This window comes from Corylus avellana, chromosome ca4, assembly GCF_901000735.1.
Source record: "Corylus avellana chromosome ca4, CavTom2PMs-1.0".
NCBI lineage: Eukaryota > Viridiplantae > Streptophyta > Magnoliopsida > Fagales > Betulaceae > Corylus > Corylus avellana.
This window is the reverse complement of record NC_081544.1, coordinates 30,010,202-30,035,422: the sequence shown is the minus strand read 5'-3', so window position 1 is coordinate 30,035,422 and position 25,221 is coordinate 30,010,202. Positions and strand designations below refer to the sequence as shown.

At 35.1% G+C, this 25,221-nt stretch overlaps 2 protein-coding genes across 2 annotated transcripts; both read left to right on the top strand.

The window, feature by feature from the left end:
- The first annotated feature begins 4,841 nt into the window (after positions 1–4,841).
- LOC132177399 (glutamine synthetase nodule isozyme) lies at positions 4,842–10,742 on the top strand. Its single transcript, XM_059589692.1, has 13 exons — positions 4,842–5,014; positions 5,119–5,158; positions 5,254–5,357; positions 5,517–5,565; positions 5,686–5,792; positions 8,589–8,676; positions 8,967–9,095; positions 9,225–9,299; positions 9,393–9,446; positions 9,562–9,599; positions 9,708–9,867; positions 10,217–10,277; positions 10,388–10,742. Exons 1-13 carry the CDS (start codon positions 4,941–4,943, stop codon positions 10,477–10,479), a joined length of 1,071 nt encoding a protein of 356 aa, XP_059445675.1. The 5' UTR covers positions 4,842–4,940; the 3' UTR covers positions 10,480–10,742.
- Positions 10,743–13,318: 2,576 nt separating this feature from the next.
- On the top strand, positions 13,319–24,979 carry LOC132178395 (uncharacterized). The gene is made up of 10 exons (XM_059590835.1): positions 13,319–13,510; positions 14,188–14,803; positions 14,891–15,015; positions 15,103–15,197; positions 15,276–15,509; positions 16,105–16,195; positions 19,134–19,185; positions 22,397–22,462; positions 24,696–24,844; positions 24,969–24,979. Exons 2-10 carry the CDS (start codon positions 14,220–14,222, stop codon positions 24,977–24,979), a joined length of 1,407 nt encoding a protein of 468 aa, XP_059446818.1. The 5' UTR covers positions 13,319–13,510; positions 14,188–14,219.
- The last annotated feature ends 242 nt before the right edge of the window (positions 24,980–25,221 follow it).

Below are 25,221 nucleotides of genomic sequence, written 5' to 3'. Positions count from 1 at the left end.
AGATGATAATTAAATTGACGTGGAGCTCATTCATTAGCATCCGAAGCATTTATTTTAATTAATTGTTTTGATTTTTTGAAATGAATGAGCTCCACTTTATTTATTTTGGTACCTGTTAAAATATTTGGTACCTGTAAGTCTATAACATATCTCAAATGTAAAAAGAGTCTTTACAGTTGCACCTATTTACAATTAGTTTTCAGTGGTATAAAATTGGTTGAAATCTTATGATGGCAAGAAAAAAATAAAATAGGTCTCTGATAACTTCCACACAAAATTTTGATGAAATCTGTTAATGTATCATATCTTATATCTTATTAATCAGATAACGACACTTATCACTTGCAATAAAAGATAAAAGAATTAAAAACTTAAGAAAAAAAAATCGAAGAATAGTTGAACCACAAACTCCCTTTGGTGGGCACTCGGCATAGGGTGGTTCCACCATATCTTTTGAGCATTGGGGATGGATCACCACCCCATGGTCATTGGCTACTCTCAAATGGTTAGAGAATAGTTTTGGCTGCTCTCATTTGACCATTTGAGGGTAGTCGAACCACCATGTGGCTTTGGGATTGTTCGGTCACTCTCCATTTGGCTCAACGCCACCCTCTCAATTTTATTTTATTTTTTGTTTTAATTTTGATATTTATTTTTGTAATTGTTATTATAGATGACACATGTCATAAATTCATTGGTTTTTGCGTGACATTGGATGGCTTCTAATTAAAAAAAAAAAAAATTGGTCAAATGACCTTTTTTTTTTTTCTTTTTTAATTACAATGAGCTAATTGCAAATGGGTACAATAACAAGGGCTAATTATATATTTTTCATTAATAATTATATAGTATGGATGAGGTAATAATAGTTGAAAGTTCATATAGTTGCTATTGCATTATTATGTATTTTCTTTTTGTGGTACTACGTATATATTTTATACGGTAATATACTGTAATTCAATGTGATATTCCTTGGAATTTATAATCAATCTGGGCAGACAGGAATGACGGGATTTTTTCTTCTTCTTCATTTTTTTTTTTTTTTTTTTGTGTGTATATCAACAAAGAAATTACAACAAACAATAAAAGATTGGGCAAGACAATAATAAGCGTCAAATCGACCACATTAGTGTTGGTAAACAAAAATTAAAAGATAATGTACCAAATAAATGATGCGGTCCTATTGATTCTTGGCACATAGACCAAGAACCATGGCCATCAATTAAGGCGATTTGACATGGTGCTCCAGAAATGGTGTAACCAAGAGTACTACATAAGCACACTCGAAGGAGAGTCACAGCAATAGAGAAAACACTGATGACGATCAAATCAAAGCCAATGAAAAGAAATACCAGCACAGAATTCAAATAACACCGCAAAACGATATGTAACCAGATTGAAAGAGCACCATAACGGGTGGTAAGGTCATCCAAAGCCCCAAACCTACAACAAAAACAAAGAAACAAATCTACAAAGAAAACACCAACAAGATTATAAGAAAAATTAGTAACAGTATTAAAACAATAAATGAACTCCCAAAACACGCACTACGGGAATTCACTAGAGACAGAATCTTGCATTTTATATGTATATGTAGTTTAGCTGTCATTGTTAAGCTTAATTCTTAGCTGGCGTTTGCAAGCGGTAAGGGAGTAAGAGTACTTGGATGCTTTGTCCTTGTTGACTGGGCGCCTTTTAAGTAACGTGATTTTGGTATAATTGAAATGCTAAGAAGTGGAAATAGATATTCTTACGAAATTGAGATCATCTGATAATGAAAATTATTATTATTAATTTTTTAAGTGTTGGTCAAAAACTAAATTTTAGTCTCACATTATTAAGTGTTATTTTAGTCGTATAAGCAGTTTTCTAAATAACACTACTGATCTCATACATCTTCGTTCATAATATACATGAAACACGACCTCAATTTTTAAGAGAGAGAAAAGTACGGGTAGATTATAAAACTGACTCATGTTAGATGGATAACAATTAGTGATCACATCTTTTCTTTTCTTTTTTTATTATTTTATAATTGATCGACAACTAGTCTTTTAAATAGTCGCGACATGAGGCGTGAATACTAAAATACACGTAACTTTCTTGAATCAAGAATTATAAGTTTTTAATCTTTGTTTTTTGTCCTCCTATATAATTGTTAAGAATATGTGGAATATATATTTCTATTGTTAGGCAACAATAATTAATAATATCAAATCGAAAAAAGAGATAGCAAGAGAAAATTTAGACACATATTTACGTGATTCGACAATGTATCTATGCTCACAAGAAAGTACTGCAACTATATTTCACAATTAATTATTTAGAGGTACAACAAAACATACACTACAAAAAAATTGGTATTTTTTGACGTAGCAAACAGTACATAATTTTTGCCACGTCAGCATTTTCTGACTCACTGGTTTAGTGCGTCCGAATTTTCTGACGCACTGGTTTGGCGCGTCATAATTTTCTGACGTGCTAAATATTGCGCGTCATGAAAAAAAAAAAAAAAAGGCCAAAATTTTTGAAATTTTTCCTTCTCTTATTTTCCCTTCACTTTTTTTCGTCTTTTTATTCTTTCCTCCTCATTTATTTTTCCCACACTCTCTCCCTCTCCTCTCTCCCTTCTCTCCACGACAGATCGAATAAATTAGGCTGAAGAAGGAGAACAAAAGAAAAGGAGAAGAGAAGAAGAAAAAGAAAGGGAGAAGAGAAGAATAAGAGAAGGTGCAGAAAAAATAAATAAATAAATAAATAAAATAAAATAAAAAGGGAAGAAGATCGAGGAAGAAGAAGAGCATGGATCGACGTGCACCATCTCTGCACCATGGTGTAGCTGTGTTGAGAAACACAGAGGAATTCCTCTGCACAGAACCACCACGTCAGAAAATTTTCTGACGTGGTAGTTCTGCCACGTCAGAAAATTTTATGACGTTCCACCCACTAGCACGTTAGGAAATTTTTTTTCCTGTCACCTATGCTTCTGACAATCAACGCGTGTCAGAAATGCCACATTAGAAAAAAATTCTAACGTGTCAAACACCCTGACACGTCAGAAAACTCAAGTGAGGAAAAAATTGTTTTTTTTGTAGTGATACTTATATGAAAATCTTAATTGTACGGACGTATTTTAGAAAACTCCAAAATACCCCGTACCTTACCGCCCTGCGTTGCCACTTGCCCTTGCCCCCGCACCCCCACAACCTAATCGTCCTCCGGTAAACTTAATTATGCCCATGAGTTAGTAGTCTCTATTTCGTGAACGGAGCTCCCTCCGCTTCATCTATTCGATTGACCACTAGTATTCTAGTATTACTCTTTGTGTGTGAAAGAATACGAGTCACTAGTTCCAATATCCATATATTTCATATTTGGTTGATATCAAAATATAATAATATTATCTATTTACGGGTTAATTGTAATCAAATATTGAAATTGTAATTAAATAAAAGTCATTACCATACTTGTATTTACTCACTATCATATAAATAGGAACATTTGTATTATAGACATACAAATTAATGTGAGCACAATGTAATTTCCAATATTTGAATTTTATTTCTTTGTATACAATAATTTCATCTAAGAAGTCAATTGTATATACATGGAGAGCAGTAGGTAGCCATTAATATCATCACGGTATGTGGAATCCAAAATCCAAGAACAAGTTGATAGGATCCCATTTTAGTGCAAGAAGATCAACATCTTTCAAAATAGACGATCAAACAACCAAGAGTAATGCTTCTTTTTTCTTTTTTTTTTTGGCTATTTTCTTTGGCATCGGAAATTACAAATATGCCCCTACATTTTGTTTTTTCCAAAAGTAATTCTGTACATCCAATATCTTTTACAATTTACCCCTCATGTATTCCCCTCTTCTTGGTTGGCCCCACCCTCAAACACTATGCGATAGTCCTCTAACCGCTCGATATGGTGGTCGCGGCAACAACATGACACACTACCATATCGCGGCGGCAACAACATGACACACTAATTTAGGAGTGGCTGCACCACTATGAAGGTGCAGTTAGGGTGGCGTGTGGTAGTTACGGGGAGTGTGACAAATATTTGGAGAAAATGCATTAACCTCCAACCTCAACTCTCTTCAACCACCAACAAATTTGCAATGTCATCCTTAAATTTTCAATTTTTGTAATGTCTCTTCCCATTTTACTACTATTGAGGTTGCACTTTCTCAATTTCACGCCGGAAATGACAAAAATGAGAATGATAGAAACAAATTGTAAAAAATGAAAAATGAAAATAAATTGCCCCCTCCCCCCTTTTGTCTTGTTTAATTCTTTCTAAATTTTGCATTAAATGTATTTTTGTTATTTTTGGTTATTACAACTCCAATAATAAATTAGGGGAACATGGATTGAGATTCTGTATAATTTTTTTTTAAATTTGAGATTTTCAAATTCATAAATCTTAGTTGTTCATTTTATTTAAACGTTTAAAATAAGTCATGTTTCATTAAATGTTGAAATATAGTTAATTTTAGACGCTTAGATGAAATAAACAGTTAAAATTTATGAATTTAAGAATATCAAATTTTTAAAAAATTATAGAACATCAATTCGGGGAAGTTAGCAAATTTGTTAGTAATTAATTAAAAAAGGAAAAATAGTTTCTCTTAATTGTTTTTCGCTGACGACGACGATGCCATACGTTGGAAAAAAGTACGGTTAAATCTATTTATTTATGGGCGGCCGCCAGACGCCAACCATGGTTGGAGCCTGGGGGAATCCGCAAGGCTGTCCTTTCACTAGCTTGAATATTCTCCCCCTTTTATTGGAAAAAAAAATGGTTAGGTGGTAAGACTCATCCCCCGTCTATTTAAGGAACGAACCGAGAACCCCTCCGATATATCTCTCCCTCCTACAACATCTCTACTGACTCTACCAATTTACCTTCTCTCTCCTGTCAAACTAGCCATGTCTCTCCTCTCTGACCTCATCAACCTCGACCTCAGTGACACCACTGAGAAGATCATTGCCGAGTACATATGGTCTCTCTCTCTCTCTCTCTCTCTCTCTCTCGCACACATCATAATATTAATAATGTTTTCTTAAATATTTAACGCAAAATTTGACTGTCTTTTCTTTGTCATAGGATTGGCGGATCTGGTTTGGACTTGAGAAGCAAAGCAAGGGTATAAAGGCTGTTTTTCCTTCTATTTACTAAATTTTCCAAGAAAAATCATTTCATTATTGAATATAGTCTTAAATGATTTTATATGCGTTACAGACACTGCCTGGACCGGTGACGGACCCGGCCCAACTACCAAGGTGGAACTACGACGGCTCAAGCACAGGCCAAGCCCCCGGAGAGGACAGTGAAGTGATCATATAGTATGCATCGATCTTTGTTCTTGTAATTGATCTTTGTTAGAATCTTGATCAACGGCCCTGATCGAGAGAGTATCTCGAATCTCTTTCTCCAAGATTCTTATTTACGTTTCGGAATATTCCGTATCTAATTTTGGGTTTAATTTCCATTACATGATTTAGTCCCCAGGCGATATTCAAGGATCCATTCAGAAGAGGAAATAACATCCTGGTACCTACTTTCTTGTCTTTTTATCCGTGATTTTCGGTGTCATAATAAAAAGGATCCGTCTTTTTTTCATATGAAAGACAGGTCAAGGGGTAAGAATGTCTTTTTCGTCTTGAAACATAGGTGATGTGCGATGCATATACACCAGCCGGCGAGCCCATTCCCACCAACAAACGGTTCGATGCTGCCAAGGTTTTTAGCCACCATGATGTTGTCGCCGAGGAGCCCTGGTAATACACTCATACATACATTCTTAACTGCCAAGGTTATTTTTATATTATATTATTTAAAACTTTTAAAATTTAATATCAATAATAAAGAGAAATTTTTTCTAAACTGGTCTGGAGAAAATATCTTCAAACTCATTCAAAATAGTGCGAAGTGTCTATAGACACTTAAAATACACTTTTAAATTCTTAATGTCATTAATAGCACTTTACTAACTTAAACTTACTGTCATTTTAAATATTTATATAAATTTGACATTATTTTGAATGGGTTTGAGAATATTTCTTCCAAATCGATTTGAAGGAAATTTCTATCCTATCCATAATGAAGAGAAAAGTTTCTCATCCGAAGGCATGCTTATTGTGATTTTGGTACATTCTTATATGCATATAAAATGAAAATGTTTTTTCTTTTTTTTTTTTGAAAAATAAACTTTACCTCAAAAATAGCGTTACACCTAAAAAAACCGATTTGCCAAAAAAGTAGCTTTGCCAACTCAGCTTTATACCTAGCAAAATAATTAAATAATAACAAAAAAAAAAAAAAACTTTACAAAATTAAGGTGGTGGAGAACCTCCCATCCTCGCCATCAATCACCGTCTTAAAAATTTTTGGGATGGCTCGGGCCAGCCATAACCTTTTGGGGGTGGCCTAGTTGCTCCATGGAGTTTTTGGGGTGGCTCAAGCGTTTTGGGGTAGTTCAACCATCTCCGTACATATTTTAAGTAATGCTAGTTTCAATTTTTAATTTTGAAAATATAAGTGCTAAATGGGTGATACTTTAGGGAAGTAAAATATCTTTTTATTTTACTTATTTTTTGTTACAAAAATAATAATTGTGTTGACATGAGTGTCTTTTTCGATGGACTTTCCAAATGGAAAAACAAAATTGTCATTATCATGCATAGAAAATAATTGTGACAGGGGAGTTTCAACTACCGAGGGGAGGTGTGGTGGGGGTTTGGACCGTTTGGTCATCTTAATTGCTCTTGGTAGAAAGGGATTGGCTCAATTTTAATAGTCTTCGAAATTTTCCATATACTTTCCATCGTATGAACGATAGACACGGTGTCGGCCATGGTGTAAAAATTGGTAGAACATGAGCTCCACGTCACACAATTTTAATTGGTGTTTATCGAAAATTAGATGTTAATTTTTGTATTGAAGTCTTTTAAGCTGTAAGCGCTAACCGATCCCACGGATGCTTTGCTTAATCTTATTTTTTGACCAATTAGAAAAAAAAAAATCTTATTCTTTGACCAATGGGATTCCATTGCTTCAACTTCTGGATCTAATATTATTTTATAGTAGTGCTTTATATATCTCTACGAAATCATAATAATAATAATAATTATTGAGATACTTTATTAAAGTAATTGAGTAGTAGGTTGATGGATTGTTGGAATAGAATTCTTTATATCTTATTTGTAATTGAGAGGAGCTTGTTTGTTAAGCCTCTCATATCTTTTTTTTTCCTTTTTATTTATTTATTATTTTTATCCAAAAAAATCAAAACATTAATAATAAAACTTTTTTAACTTTTTTATTTTTTATTTTTTTCACTAAAGAAAACTCAGATCTCATTTATTTTTATATCACATCAACACACTTTTTAACCAAAAAGGCTAAAAACCCAATTAAAAAGGTTTATCAAACATCACCGTTCTTTTCAAGCCCGTGCTTGATCCCTTTGATAAATAATGGAGAAAAAAAATTGGAAATTACTAATCCTATTAAGATTGTTGAAAATTACCGATTTGGCTTGGTTTTCTTTAACTAAAATAAGACAAAAGGTAATTACATTTTCACCTATGTTCCATTTGGATTTTGGCTTATCTACAGTAAAAAAAAAAAAGACTAGAAATTTCCTATGAAAAATAAACAGAAAAAATTGCAAAAATTGAGGAGAAGTCGAATTATTTCTTCAATCTCTATTGTTCTCTCTTTCTCCATTTTTTATTTATTTTTTAAAATTGGAGGGAAACCAAAATCCTTTCCATTTAAGTTGACATCTTTTGCTTATGAGGTTTAAGTACTACAGACAACCACTTAAAAAAATAAAAAATAAATAAAAATACTACTAACAATCCAATGGAAAAATAGAGAACTTGACTGGAAGATTGTGGCTAATACTGAATGAGGTAACGTAGGTTGACCTCTTCCTACCATTGACCACTATTCATCATTCTATTATTTCACTTGGTCCCTCCAAACAAAAAAATAAAAAAGAATCTCCATGCATCAAATAAGCTTTGAGGATGAAGGGCAAGGGAGGGTGATGTGCATTAATCTACATATATTATTTATACACTACGTTGACATTTTTTGCTCCTATTTCACAATTGGATATTAGGAAAGCAGTTGTTACCAATCAATTTACTTGTTCATGACTAGGAGTTTGGTAACTTTTGATTGGTATGTTTACTCCATTTGGTTTATATCTCACTTGCACTAAGAGCATGTTTTGCATTGTGTTTGAAAAATCGAGCTTTTGCGTAAAAAACCTTTTTTGACGAAAGCTTTATTTTTAAGTTTTTGTCATTTTTAGACTTTTTGAACCCTTAAAAACGCTTTTATTTTTTTTTTACCAAATAAATATTTTTTTCTTCAAATAGACTTTTTGAGTGTTAAACGCACAAATGCACATCTAAACATGCCCTAAATTTTGGGGCTAGGGTTTAGGTGCTTATGGCTTAACAAGAACATTTTATCCCCTTTTTATTGACTGCCTACAAATGCATGTTCTTATTTTACTATCTTTTTTATCAACTGAAAAACGTGCTGGATTTTGTGATTAGGTATGGCATTGAGCAAGAGTACACTCTTCTTCAAAAGGATGTCAAGTGGCCTCTTGGATGGCCAGTTGGTGGCTACCCTGGCCCTCAGGTATTATTGTTGTTACTACTATTCATTTTTGTTGTTATTTATTATTTTATTCAAAACATGCTAATGTCCATTAACATCCTATAGAATCTAAAAAAGTTGGGAACCCCACATTTGGGGACGAAACCTGGGATGGAAGTAGGACTAACAATTTTCAACACGAAATTAACATATTAAGATTGAAGGGTCTGGCCTGATTAACTAAATGGATCGGGTTAAAGTTGAAATTTCTCATAGTGTATATTGGCTTAAAAATTAAGTTTGGTCCTTATTCATACTTTGTATCCATGCAGGGCCCCTACTATTGTGGTGTAGGGGCAGACAAGGCACTTGGTCGTGATATAGTGGATTCACACTATAAGGCCTGCCTCTATGCGGGAATTAACATCAGTGGAATTAATGGGGAAGTTATGCCGGGCCAGGTGAGCTCAGTTCAAACTATATTCTTCTTTCTTTCTTCCTTTCCTTCTGTCTTCCAACTCCACCATTAAGAGATCATAATTTCTTCACAAAATTCCTGTAAATGGCCGTGATGTGTTGGCGTGAAACAGTGGGAGTTTCAAGTTGGTCCTGCTGTTGGTATTTCTGCTGGTGATGAATTGTGGGTCGCTCGATACATTCTTGAGGTTTGTTCCAAAGACTTGTGAATTTTTAGTTGGCATGTTTGTGCAATATGTGTTTTTCTTTCTTTCTGATTTTCAGTTTGCTTGATTAAACAGAGGATCACAGAAATTGCAGGAGTTGTTCTTTCGTTTGACCCAAAACCAATCCAGGTTTGTTTAGACACTGCAACAATTTCTTAGCTGAAAGATTGTTTGTGTTTGCTTTGTCCTTTTATGTTGTCGGCTTAATGTTTTTTCTTTCTATTATTTTTTGTTCAACAAACAGGGTGACTGGAATGGTGCTGGTGCTCATACTAACTACAGGTAGACGCTTTACCAAATTCAACGTGCATCTGCAATTGAGCCGTTGAAAACTCGTTAAGATTATTATAAAGCAAGTTTTAATTATTTGGGTTTGTTCTTTGTGCTTAGCACCAACTCAATGAGAAATGATGGCGGCTTTGAGGTGATCAAGAAGGCCATAGAAAAGTTGGGTTTGCGCCACAAGGAGCACATTGCTGCCTATGGAGAAGGCAATGAGAGGAGATTGACAGGTCGCCATGAGACTGCTGACATTAACACTTTCTGTTGGGTACGTTTAGTCTTTTACTGGTTTCCCAATCATATGATATTATGATAAATCATCATTTGTCCTAATTGGTAATTTAATATGGTATCGGAGCCAAATGTCCTAAGATCAAACTTTGTCTCTGTTAATTCACCATATTTTAATTAAATATTACACGTGTTAGACTTCACCCATTAAAAGGAAGATTAAGCCCACACGTGAGGGAAGTGTTAAACTAATGATTAAGTGATTAAATTTATCTCTTCTTATTAACTTAAGTTGTTTAGATAATTGGTAATTTAATAGTATTCTATGTTAGTAGTACTGTTGTTTGCACTAATCCGTGTTTCATCCAAACAAAAAAAAAAAACAGGGTGTTGCGAACAGGGGTGCGTCTATCCGTGTTGGCCGCGACACTGAAAAAGCAGGAAAAGGTCAGCATTTGTGTTTCTGATACTTTCACTTTCCTGTGATAATTGGATAAAAAAACCTACTGATTACTGCATGCTCATAATAATGATCTATTTCTTGTGATAATTTGCAGGCTACTTTGAGGACCGGAGGCCAGCATCAAACATGGATCCCTATGTTGTCACTTCCATGATTGCTGAAACCACTATTCTCTGGAAGCCTTAGAAAGGAAAGTGAAGTCCGGAAGATAAGAGGAAGTTGAGAGTTCTTGTGAATAATTGTGTCTCTCTTCCTTTTTCTGTCTCTCCTCTTTCACACATGTGTGCGTGTGCATATCTGTCTTCTGCTTGGATTGGTTGGTTCGTTGCTCTTCAAAGGGTTGGATCTTGCTATTTGGTTGAATTGTCTAGTCTTTGGTTGTTGTTAGACTTGTTTATTATCTAATAAAATGGTAATTTAGTTGGTTGAATTCCTCTCAACCAATCTTCATCTTGCTGACCATAATGATTCCATAGAGATTTGAATATTTCTATAATTTAATTAAGTGTGACGTTAGAGAAGATCAAGGCATGAATATGCTTGTCTTTCGTGTTGAATCATCTCTAAATTATGTTATGAATTTTTAATTTTTTATCATACTTTTGACCTTATATTTTTATAAAATATTTTTCTAAAAGCATCTATACTAGTGGTTTATAAGGGCTTTGAGTTCTTAATAGATAGTCTCTCTAAAAATTTAGGATTAATAAACTAGACCCTCTACTTTGTAATGCAAAATATAAGTGGCCTGTAGCAAAAGGACAGATCCCTCTCTTTTCAATTGTTGAGCAGCACGTGCGCTGCAAGGTGTCTCTTTCACTAGAGAACAATGACATTGTGTAATATATTATGGACAAATTTGACATGTAACATTAAAAATCACATTTTTATCTCATATTTATAAAGCTATAGTGTTAATCAACTTTTTTTTTTTTTTCTTTTTTTTATAAAGTCCACTTAACCCTTTCAAACTACCACTTCAATGTCAATCTACCCCTCAAACTATCAATTACGATAATTTACCTTCCAAACTACAAAAACAATGATAATGTATCCCCAAATGTTAGCAAAATGACCAAATTACTCCTTTAAAATTTTCAATAAGATAAAAATACCCTTAAAAATTTGAAGAAAAAAAAATTGTATTCTTGTTTTTATTTTAGTATGGGTAATTTCGTTATTTTTTAAAATTAGGGGAACATTGTCATTGTTTTAATAGTTTGAGGGGTAAATTGTCGCAATTGATAGTTTTAGGGTAAATTGTTATTGGGGTAGTAGTTTGAGGGGGTTAAGTGAACTTTACTCTTTTTTCTTTTTTTTTTAACAATACCGTATAGCATTGGTAGGATTGTGATGGAATACAAATATAATTCTCTATCATTACTCTTCCTTGATACATTAATGTCTTTAAGACTAAGCATATATTGATGTTTTATTTTTTAGAAATTGCTAATAAGTTTAGTAAGTAATAAAGAAGTGGAAGAAGTGTAGATAGAAAGAGAAGAATATTAAAAACATTTTTATTTTGAGTTAAAAATCACGAAAAGACATATAATCTCATCACAGGGCAAATAGAGGAACATTATACTATATAAGTGCTTCATCCCTTAAAAATTGACGTGGCATGGTCCCTCAAACCAACAAACTAATTTCCATATACTAAATGTTATGAAGGATCACATCACATAAACTTTTCAGAGATAACATAAACTTTTCAGAGATAATGAAAGATGATGTATAACATTCTCGTAATCATAACCATTATTTTTAAGTTAGGTGGGTTAGATTTTCCAACTCATGATTTATTATATTTATCAACTTAATATTTATTATACGAGAGTCGTTATGTAAGTTTATAAGGAAATTATAATAAAATGTGCGGTACCCAAAATATTTGTCTTAATACATTTACCAACTCACTATTTATTATGGCTATTACGTTAAGGGTAATGTTAGGGTTGACAATTTAACCCTCGACACGTAATTTTAGGGTTATGGTTTAGATTAAACGGATTCGGGTCGTAAACGGGTCGCCTGTTTATGACACATTTAATAAACGTGTCGAGTCGTATCAACTCGTGGGTTGACACGTTTGACCTGTATATATTTTTATTTCAAATTTGCAAGGTTTATGCGATTTTGCCATTTTGGTTAAGTTATAAAAATTAAAATGACTTTAAATGTGTTCACGGGTCGGATCGTGTTGGGTTTGAACCTATTAAAATATAAATTAAACATGTTAACGGGTCGTGTGTGTTAACCCGACACGACACATTTATCTAAACGGGTTACTGTCGTGTCGTGTTACCCGTTAAGAAAACGTATCATGTTCGGGTTAGGCATAAACATGTTCGTGTTATAAACGAGTTGACACAAACCTGACACGCAACACGTTTTACCAGCCTTAGGTAATATTATACATCACGCTTTATCCCACTTTATTGATGTGATGTTGCCGATTAGTCATTGATTTTTGTTGTTTAACAATAACCGATTGAAAGTGTGACATCACCAAAGTGGGATAAAAGTTGAATAAAATTGTTGTTTCTATCATTATTTTATTTATGTTAAATAATAAATGTGATAATAATCAAAATTTGAAAATAATTTATAGGATTTTAAGACTATTCAAAGAAAGACAAATCTAGCAAGAAAAAATAGAGAAAAACTTCATATACTCCCTTAAACTATCACACTTACTCGATTGTCTTTGTCTCTCTAAATAATTTCGTGAACATTTATAATATTTTTTGTTTGGGAGAAACACTGATGTAAATTAAAGTTTGGAGAGAACATTAACAATCGTATGGTAATTTGAGTGGACTACGTAAATTTTTTTTTTTAAAAAAAAACCTCTCAATCATCTTGGCCCTCTTGGTGGTGGGCCAACCACATTTTACCGTTGATGGGCCTTGCTTTGAGTGGATCAGTGCATGTAAATAAAGGCCCGGCCCATTCCCAAACTGAAGTTGTGCACATGCCAAACCTACTCAACACATGGTTCAAGTAACATTAAACTCGCGCACGGACACACGGTTTCACCTCCCACAGTCCCTGCTCGGCGCCCCCGGTCACTCCAGTCAGAAGCACATCTTATCTCCCTTCCGTTCCAAATGGACCTCTCGCGCCTTCTTTAGCTCGCCTTCCTCTTTCACCATTCGATTTATCTCTTTAGGCACGGTCCAAATCTAGGGTTTCACAGAACCTATTAAATAAGGTATGTCCATTATCTCTCTCTCTCTCTCTCTGTCATGTACTGGACGGTGATTTATCTGAAAATGGATTGAGTTCGTAATTTATTTCGTTTCATTTGCGATGGAGGTAGAGAAAGAGGTGGAAGTTTTTAATCTTTTGTAAGTTGAAAGGCTGAGAAAGCCGAGGAATGAAATAAGTATTGAAGATTCAAAATGTTTTGATTAATGCTTATGTTTTCAAGCTGATTACGACTTGGAGACAGTATTGGAAGAGTATCAAACTCTTTGATAACACGTTAATTACTCTTTGTATGTCCACCCTCCGTTGTTTCTTCATCAAAGAACATTAAGTAGAAAAAAATGTAAAGAGAAAGCATATAGTTGGTTCTGTGATTGAATTCGTAAGTGATATATGAAATTTAGAAAATAAGGATTTTTTGATTGGAAAAAGAGAACACAAATACAATAAATGCGCGCTGGTTCTTTTACTTCTTCTGTTATGTGATGAGCGCTTTAAGAAAATGTCCTCATACACAAAATATACACACGCACACGCGCACGCACACATATTACCTTAAACGGAGCTGAATCAATCACAGTTGAACAACCCTTTTTTCACTTGAACCAATTAGAGTAATGGGGTGATTGTGGCACTTTTAATAATTATTTGACACGAGTGTGAAGTAATTGAGGTTTGCAGTGGTGCAGGTAGTTGAAGATTAAGAGGTGGCGATGTATGCAAGGAGAATAAAGTGCAGAAATCAGAGATGGGGGTTAGCTTTTCAGTCTTCCAAATATTTGAGTAGGCCAAACTGTGTAGAACAGGCTTCTTCTCAATCTTTGAGTCGTACACCTATAGCGAGAGGCCACTCTTCACATAATAGTTTGATTAGAAGACATTTGTTAGATTCTATTACACCTAGGGGTCTTGCTGGCGGTAGTAGTTACAGTAGCTTCCATGTGAGGCTTACAACGTGTTTAAAAAGCAGTCAGTTACGTGTCTATAGTTCTGAAGGCGATGGAAGGAACACAAGCGAGGATGAACATATACCCATTAAAGATGGGAGTAACTTTGATAAGGGAAAGACTCGGCAAGAAAAAGTTAGCGAAGATGTGAGGCGTTCTGATGCCCATGCTCGGCTTGGGGAACAGGATCAGAAAGAGTGGCTCAAAAATGAGAAGCTTGCTATTGAGAGTAAGAAGAAGGAATCGCCTTTTCTGACCAGACGTGAGAAGTTCAGAAATGAGTTTTCGCGGAGGATTGTTCCGTGGGAGAAGATATCAGTATCATGGGACATGTTTCCTTACCACATTCAGTAATTGCTAATTCACATCTCTTATCATTGAAGTTATGAGGATTTTTCAGTAATTGGAAGTTTTATTTAATTTATTTTATCTTATAGTGAACACACCAAAAATATTTTGGTGGAATGTGCTGCTTCTCATTTGAAACATAAGAAGTTCACTGCTTCTTATGGTTCTCGGTTGACATCTTCAAGTGGGAGAATATTGCTTCAGAGCATGCCAGGTTGGTCATTGACCCTATCCAATTTTCCAAGACACATACTTATCGTTACTTGTGCTTATTAGAGGAAGGGAAATAATATTTCTACAGGCACTGAACTTTACCGAGAGAGATTAGTGAGAGCACTTGCACGGGATCTACAAGTTCCCCTACTGGTGCTTGACAGCAATGTTCTCGCTCCTTATGTAAGATTGGTGATAACTTTGATTTTTTATGCTAGTCAAGTTTTTACTCTGTTCACTTATCTGTTGATTTTGGAGCAGGATTTTGGTGATGAGTGTGAATCAGATGAGGATGATGCAGAATCTGGGGATGAGTGTACTTCGGAATCGGAGGTTGAAGATGAGCATGATGCGAGCAATGAAGAAGAGTGGACAAGCAGTGGTGAGGCAAGTGCTGATGTCAGTGATAATGACGAAGTTGATGTGGAAGCAACTGCTGAAGCAGCCCTCAAGAAGCTTATTCCCTACAACTGCAACCTTGAAGAATTTGCAAAGGTATTGGTCTTTTGGGGTAGTGGGATTTGATGTTAAGCAGTAGTCATATTTTGGCACAGCGGAAAATGTAGCTCAACTTAAAATATCAAGTGCATCACGTTGTTGTACAATATGTCTTTATCTAGGTGTTTTAGGTAAAGTTTTGCTCTTTCTGGCTTTAAGGGCTGAAAGAATGGAAGATTTCTTAATTTGTGGAATTTGAGGGTGTTTTTAAATTGTTAATTAAAGAAGAGATTATGAGTCAATTATGCATTAGAATGTTTGGTTCACATCATATCTAGCTTGCCTTCTCTCTCTCTCTCTCTTAAATTTAGGACCCAAGCAAACTAAGAAGAAATATTAACGGGATAATGTTTTCATATAATATCTCTTTACTGCAAATATTCAGAACACATGTGCTTTGATGCCTTAGTTGGTTAGTTCAAAGCAATAGTCTTAGATACTCTTTTCACGGCCTTTTGTTGTAGCTGAAATTCTGTGTGATACTTTTAGATGGTCTTGAAACAGTTACACTGCCATGTAGGGAGTCTTACAGTAATTGATATGGGCAACATACTCTGATATACTTGTCATTTTGGAATTACATCTGTTGCAGAGAGTCTCTGGAGAAGTGGAGAGTTCCTCTGAGTCCTCAAAGTCTGAGGCTGTTGAGTCTTGTGATAAATCCAAACAGCCGCTAAAGAAAGGTAATATATATCAACACGTAAAATCTTCATACTAGAACTTCTATGTGTTGCAATATCTTTGCTCAGTTACTTGATATGGTATTTTTTAATACGTTATTCCATGTGGGGGATTAAAAATATGATATTTGACACAAACACTAAACACATAAATATTTATAGATTTGTCAAAGGTGGGTGCTGCTCGTAGTGCAAACCAATACTCTGTGCATGCATATGGGATTTGGCACTAAGACCCTAATGAAGGCTGGCTGTGATAATCTAGTATTATAACTTGACTAAATCTCTCTCATACTGGAAGCTTATTTTGGTCTTGCCCTGCTGAATGATATGATATATTGCTGTAGCTCTCCCTTCCTCTGTTTGTTAATGTTACCACCTAAAGAAAAAGAAAAGAGAGTTTATTACAGGGAGAGAGAGGGGGATAACTAGGTTCAATTTGGGTGAGATCTTTGTCTCTTCAATGAGTAGAGCACTTGGAGGACTAAGATTTCTTTGAGGATGGCTTTTTTCACTTGGACAGTTTCCATAGGAAAATCCTTATCTTGGATAATCTTCGCAAGCATCACATCATAGTGATAGGTTTGTGTTGTATGTGTAAAATGAGTGGGGGAACTCTGTATCATCTCCTTCTTCATTGTGATGTTGCGAGAGATTTGTGAAATATGGTCTTCTGGATGTTTGGAATAGAGTGGGTTATGCCTAGACAAGTAGTGGATCTTTTGGTTTGTTGGGAAGGAAGGGTCAATCAGAATGATATTAATATACTTTAGAATGTTGTCCCTTGTTTTTTAATGTGGTGCATTTGGAGAGAAAGGATTATTTGAAGTTTCAATGATTGTGAGAAGATGAGTTTGGATCTACAACTTCATTTTCATAAATCCTCTTTGAGTGGACCTCTGCTATAATACCCTTCTCAATATCTATAGCTTTGTGGATTTTTGTGCTTTTTTTTTTTCTCTTTCTTGACTTGTTGGGTGTCTTTCTTTGGTATACTTCTGTGTACTTGGGGATTGCGGCCCTTGCACTTTTTATGAATTACTTCACTCATAAAAAAAACAGGTTGACTTGATTGATATTTAAAGTTTACCTTTTAGTTTGTTTGAGATCCACTTCATTGCAACCATGCAGTTAAGATGTGTATATATATATATTCATCAAAAAAAATAATATGTTATATATTTGTAGCTCATTCTCATGAAATAAAAAAGTAAAATAAAATTATGCTTGCTGGAGATAGTCTCTAGTGGAGGTCGTCCAATAGATCAGCAGCTACCGCAATGGTTGCCACGCAGATATGACGGTGGAAGCCACTGACAGATCTGGCGACCCTGGGATGGTGGATTTGGTGGTCACTGCAGGATGACCAGACAGATCGTGGTGGCCGCCATGCAGATTTGGTGGCCACTATGGGGCTGCTAGCAATATTGGTGGTAGCCACACGGGTCTGCCAGCCTTCGGCCATGAAGGCCAACCTCCACCTCTTAGTTTTTATTTTTTTTATATGTAACAAGGCAGCTTCCACATCTGAAAAAATGAGCTTGTGTTTTGTTTTTTTGAAAATTGTTTTGTGGTTTGTTTTAAGAAGTGTGTTAGTGGTGGGGGCTACATTTGTTTGAGAAGTGCTTTCAGTGTTTGGAAATTGAGAAGGTGTTGTTAAAATTTTGCCAAACCAACCTGTTGCTTTCTTGCAGACGTTTGTGATTAATGTGACTTGTAGGTAGACACTTTTCCCCCAGATTAGTTTCATACATGCACACACATATCTACATGCATAGATGAGGTGTTTATGTGTATGGATGTATCTATCCACATGCATAGCTATACATATATGCATCCTAAAAAAAAATGGGATTCACAAACATATGCACATACATGTGTATAGTATGTACGTCTATATGCATATCTTGGTGCTTATATTTATGTTATATGGGATGTATTTGTGTTTGTGCTAGTATCTTTTACCTTTCCGTTGTTCCTGTTTTCCTTGGATATCTTGTATTTCTTTCTGGATAAAAAAAAGGTTTGATATTTCTTATCTAGCTTTTATCTCCTTGGCTTAGGAAGCTTGTTGCTAGAAATAGATAATCGATTAGGAATGGTTCTGTTATGCATATTAATGGGTTATTGTGCACAACTGCTATAAATTGGAAATTGAAGAGGGACTGCAAGACTTGCATATCTAAGGCAGCCTGCAAGTTCATGCTGTTGGATCTGATGATTTTTCAAAACAAAATCTGTTTAACTAGTGCATTGATAGTTATCTTTGCTAGTGCTTTTCAGCCAGATCCCTTTTTGATAACTAAATGCTTCACTTTTTCAGTTACCGAGATTCGTTTCCACATCTTACCCACAAAAAAAGAGGAAATTTTATACTTACCACAATTTCTACCCAGGTTTTATATATACATATATTTTGTTCAGTGTGCTGCTATTATATTTTAGTATAGAGGAAAGACTTATGTTTGTATCAATGGAGGAAGTCTATTATCCCTTACACATGCCTTTTCCTTTTGGTTTGGTGCGCATTTCAAGCAATACAATAAGTTAGAATCTCGTTTGTTGAGTGCTCAAGTTATCCATCATCCGAGCATTTGAACATTCCAATACTTACTTTTTCTCTCACATTTAAATGTGTATGCGGAGGATGTGTTTGTGAAAGCGTAGGTTGCTGTGAACATGGAGCTTGTAATATTGGTATAAGTAGATGTGTTCGAATGTTTGAGTGGTGAGTGAAGAACCACTCTTGATTGTGTGCCTGTCTTGAAAGTGGCGGTGCCAATGCTGATGTGTATTGATTGCTCATGGTGTTTTTGGTGTTGCATCGAGCTATTATATGCTTTCTACAGTTTCAAAATTATTATTACCTCTTCTTATTAAAGCTCATGGTCTTTTTGGATTGCATTAATTAATTACTTTATTGCTTGTTGATTTTTTCCAGGTGATCGGGTGAAATACATTGGGGCTTCTGTATGCATTGAAGCTGATAACAGGTCATAATTTGATTCTTCTCCGCGTTTTCTCCATTTTAGCATTTAAGGTTTAATAGGTTAATCTTAAATTGAAATAGTAGAACTAATTTTAGAATCTATTTGGTGATTGTTCTATACATTGAATGGATAAATTTTTTCTTTTTTGATAAGTAATTAAAATATCATTAAAAAAAGCGCATAAGCGCAACTCAAGTACACATGAAGTATACAAGAGATACACCTAGCTAGAAAATGAAAAAAGATCAAGAAAATCATGAAAGCTAGACATATTAAGGTAGTCAAAAGCAGTTGTCCAGTGCTAGAGTATTGAAGAAAAGCGACTTTACACCACCGTCCTCTCGATTATTTCTTTCCATCCAAAGACACTACATTAGGCAAGACGAAGCCTTCTTCCACACTTTTGTAATTTTGAAGATTGCCACATTGTCCTATCCCATACTGCTGCACTTTGACTAGAAACACCCCAAAGACCCTCCTTATATTTTTCCATTACCCCACCACATACGACCCATGAACCTCATTTGAACACTACCCATCCCACAAGCTGGCATATTTAGAATCTCTCATGCACATAACAACATAGCCACTTCCCTAAAAGAGCACGGTCGAACAGAAGCTAGTTTCGGATCCTCAACTCTCCCTTGGAGATCGGAGAACAAACCTTGGACCAACTTACCAGGTAAAATTTGAACATTTCATCGACCCCACCGTATAAATAAATCTCAGTGTAACGCCTCTACAACACCGGTAGGGAGGGGAAAGATAGACAAGAAATAAGTAGGCAAATTGGGTATGATGCTCTTAATCAAAGTAATCCTTCCACCTTAGACAAGTACATCATCTTTTAGCTTGCCAAGTGGTACTTGATCTTCTCAACAACGCCATCCCAAATAGTTTTGGCCTTAAAAGAAGCCCCTTGCAGAAGATCAAGATACTTCAACAGCAAAGAAGAAACCCTGTAGCCCAAAGTCCAACACTCTTGACATTACCCATGGGAACCAAGTCTGATTTAGCCTGATTAAGTTGAAACTGGATACAATTTCAAAGCATAAGAACAAGCCACACAAATAAAATTCATGATGTGGATTTCCCCCTCAAACTATCAAGGTGTCATTTGCAAATACTCGTGGCCCTGCTTTTGCCCTGTCCCACTTCAAATCTTTGCATAAGACCTTCGGCCAACTCCTTCGACCAGAGCCTTGCCCTTTGACACTGAAGAAGAGCCGCTCAAGGCATTCGACTGCAAGCCATTGAGAGGCTGTTATGAAAACAAAACTTTTATCCCCTCAGCTCGGCGGCACAACTTCTCTAGCCTTGCCTTTTACACCCTTCGAAACTGCAATAAAGCCTCTCTGTCCACCACCCCCATATTCCGCCAACGCCAAATACTAGCCATACCTATTAGAACACCTTTGTGATATAAAATCCTTGCTATTAACCCTCGATGATTTAACAAACTCTGTCAACTCTTCTCCTTGGACCAACGCCTCCATTGTGGCTGCAACCATATACACTCACCTTACCCATATACACTGCTCGAGATGCCCCTTGGCTCCTTTTGATCAAACGTAAAACTGACATCCTTCTCCTTTGCCTTGAGCTTTTGGGGAGGATCTCCTGTATCCTATGTCTGCTTGGCTTTTAAGCAGCACTTGCACCTTTGTAATCATATGGTATAATAGATCCCTGGTGAGCAGTTGTAATGAAACACAAGGCTTTGATCAGCTTAGGAGAGCTCCTTTGTTGTGGAGAGCATGAGGCCCGTGTAATTTAAATGAATGTGAAGCACCAACAAAGAGAAGTGTTTTCATAGACTGTCAGCTTTTAACCTTTTTTTAGATATCAGAATAAATGATGCTCTAGTATGTAGACACATTTTCCAATATCAAATAATTAAAAAAATTGGGATAACAAAGATAAGAAACATGTTGGAGTGGGGCCGCTAACCTGCTTCTCCTGCCCTCAGAAAGAGAAAAGAACATAAACGATGAAAGCATCTTTTAGATACCTTGATTAAGGTCTTTATGGGTGGTTCGGTGATTCATAGGTTTCTTGTGGGTTTTTGTGGGTTTACTCTGGTTTCCTTGTATACTTTTTGTGTATAGGCGCTTGCGCTTTTTGAGATATACAGTAATTACTTATCAAACAAAAAAAAAGGTCTTTTTCTCAACCCTAGTACATGGAAAGTATAGGGGTGCAACCCTCTCACGTGCAATACAAGAGAAAAAACCCAAAAATAAAAATGTAACATCTAAAATTCAGAAGATCCCAAAACTCCCCAAATTTGGTGAGAAAAGCAACTTGTAGTCAAATGTCCAGTCAAAGAGAGAGCACAAAAATGGAAATTTCAATGTCAGTATAGGTATTCTACCTATCAAAAAAAAAGTATAGGTATTCTACACCCCTCAAATTTCTTTGTGTTCCTCTCTCGACAAATAGACTGCATGATACAGAATATCTTCCAAATTTTGCCACCACAATGTTTTTCAACTGTCTCTTGCAAGACGCCAATAAATGAGCAACGGTTAGCCCATGAAACTCCAAACAGCTCCAAACACTAAAGACCACAATTCTCTAGTATGTCATAGTGAAGAAGTAGACAATCTGTCGTCTCAAGGATTAGTTTCACTCTTGGCTGGCAAAGTAAGTAATGAAAGTGTAATTAGTTTCAAGTTCAACCCAAGGATTTGTTTTTTGGATGGAATTTGAACCTTTTAATGTATGTTATAATTTGGATTTCAATAACCTTTTGCAGTTGCTCAATTGTTTGATGCTGCATTATCATTAATGATCAATGTTTGTGCCACTTTGTGCAATTTCTGTTCTATAATTTTGTTCATTTCTTTCTTTTTTTGTTTTTCATGATTTTACCCTCGGCTGCTTGTCTGTAGGAGTGTGCTTAATTCTGAGTTATTATTAGTTTGAGTGCTACCATAAGTTAGTTCCAAATTTTGAATGTGTGGTTAGAATTGGTTTTCGAGGGGCATGTAATTGGTAGCACATCGGTCTTAGGAGATTTAGCCTACATGTGGAAATAAGAGAGTGCTATGCTACTAATTGGTTGGACTTTAATTTTGTGACAAATGACAAGCATGCTGTATGGAAGGGTCATATTTGTCATCTATCTTTTGAAACCCTTTAGCATGATCTCTTCGCCCCGTGAACTGTGACTTCACCCTCACCTGACATCAGAGTATATAATGCATAACAGGGTCATATTGGGGAAGATACCAACATCTGATGGTCTGACAAATGCTTATACCATTATTCGTGGCAGGTGGGTTGGTAAGTCATCCCAATGTATAGAAGAAAAACTCTTGGATGCCGCCCCTCTACTCTTGGCATTTTCTTGAAACTGCTTGGGTCAATGGTTTTTCTTTGCGAGGTTCTAAGCCGGTTCCTTGTCTCTTCCATGGTCGTTAGCTGTTAGCCAGTGATTACATTTGCTCTAAAATTTAAACTCTTGTGCTATTTGTGTGCATCTGTAGTTAGTAAATTGTTATATATTTTGTAGTCACTTATCAAAAAATATATTTTGTAGTCTGTTATTTGTAGTACAGTGCCTTCCTTAAACCCTAAAATTTACTGACTATCTAAATAGTCACGGTAATACTTTTTTTTTTGTTGTTTTCAAAATTTCCTTTCCATTTTTACTACGTTCTATCTGGGATTGGTCTTACAGTTCCCTAAGTTTTTTTAAACTCCTCAAAAAGGAAAAAAAAGGGAAGAAGAGGTGTTCCTGATTTTTTTAGTCTGTTCAAATCACCTTGTGATAATTGGTACTTTTGCTCACTCGTTTCCACAACAACACATGCTCACTGGTTTCCACAACAACACAAATTCAACAGAAAGTAGCAAACTAAGCTTTCTTGAAGCTGCAGAAAGAGACTTTCTTTTGTTTTTGATAAGTCATTATAGTCAAAAAGCAGCATTGTAGAAGTAGAATACTTCAGAATACCTCAAGAGCTTAATAAGCAGGCTTCAGTTTAAAGATTTAATTAGTACTTAATAAGTAGGTATTCATTGCTTTTGTACAAATTCTACCTGTTTTCTGGATTTAGAATACGTAAAAGAAAAAAAAACAAAGCATAATGTTAAGTGCAGTAGCTGTCACTTCAGTGTTACTGCACCAAGATGGTGGCAGCTATATCCTGGGCAATTTACTACAGCTTTTATTGAGGGTTGATTCTGTTGGAGTTGTTGATGGACGACAGTAGATTTTAATATATTTTACTGGATTATAATGAAGCGATCCTGCATTTTTTATTTTTTATTTTTTATTTTAAATAGCTGACTGGCTGTGTTTTGAATTGAGAGCTATCTTACTATATTTCGTTTCCTGCTGGATCATCTTTGTTGTGCTATGAGAAAAGTGATATCTGTGGTTGATGTTCTTTCAAAGGCATATGTTCAGCGAAATGCTTTGACATCTAAATGTCAAAAATTTATATCTTGGGTATGTAAATGAAGTAATGGCTCAATGGGACATATGTGGAAGCAGCATAAAGAGACTTAGTCATGTACTTGATGGAACCTTTAGCATCTAGCTGGTTGGAACCTGAAGATTGAAAATCAGAATAGTAGATAAACTTTATGTATACTTATGCTAATGTTTTTCCAGGGTTTTTTTTTGCTGGTTTTTAGGTTTCTGTTGTGGGGCTTTTGGTGTTTCTTCTGTCTTTTGGGTTTTTGTTGGTGTTTTCTTTGTTTTTTGTTTTTTCTGTTTTGGCACCCTTTGTATACTTCCTGTATGCTTATGGGTGCCTTGCGCTTTTATTTATTTTTAATTTTAATTTTAATTTTTTAATTTATTTTTTTATTTCTTTGCTTGCCTATAAAAAAAAAACTTATGCTAATGTTTTTACTTGAGTGGTTGCATATTGGCTTCATTTTCTGATCTATTTCTATCTGATAAGTAGATTATAATTGCATTATTTTTGTATTGCACATTTTGGTATTTTGATTGAATTTCTGATATGTTGACTCTTAAAAGGGTTTGCGGTGTTGGCCGTCATCATTCCTTTTTCCCACATGATATTTATGCATATGGCAATTCTGATATGTGTTAATACTCTCCTTCTATAAATAGTGACATCTTAAATGAGCTTTTTTAAGTGTAAAATCATAATTTGTGGGGTTATTGACATGTTGCATAGCAGAACAATACTTTTATTTAAGTGTGGATGTTGATACGGGATGTAGTTATGATTGCATTTCAGATAGATTGATACAACGAATCTTGAAAAGAATGAATACTTATATGGTGGGGATATAACTACATTCGCACATGCAAATATAGTATTGTTATTGTTGAAACTTGATAGATAGCCTTTGCTTCTTTTTCTGTTTATGTTTTATTTTTTGAGCTGTTATATATATTATCATAAATGTGGGTTATTCATTTTAGGCAGCAGAATTAAGCAATATTCAAATGTTTGTATTCTTATTATAAGTATATTCATAATATCCAATTTTCTTAGTCATTAATCAAAGCTTGGCATCTTTTTCAGGCCTTTATCAAATGGTCAACGTGGAGAGGTATATGAGGTGGAAGGTGATCGAGTTGCTGTCATTTTGGATATTGATGAAAAAAATGCTACCGAAGGAGAGGAGGATAAACTCAAAGAGCCTATAAAACCTCCAATTTATTGGATAGATGGTACTTTTTTCAATTCTTTTCCTTTGGCTGAAAAATATAGTTCAATTCAATGTGGATGAAGTTGCAGTTTTGATGTGTTTGAATGTCTAATATTGTTGTGTCTTTTACATTTATTTGATTTCAGTGTGTAGATAAGATGCTCATGTTTTATACCTGTTTTGTTTAGCGGGAACCATTTTGGTTCTGTTGACTAATGGATATGATTAAATGATTGGTAATGCAAAACTTTGACTAATCGAATTCATCAAACTGATGAAAAGTAGATTGCAAATATGGAAAAAAAAAGCATATTTCCATGGCTGCTGCAGGCAGTGTAACTTCCACTTCTTCACTTCCTGCCCCCCCTTTTTGGATTCTCTTTATTGTATGAATTTTAG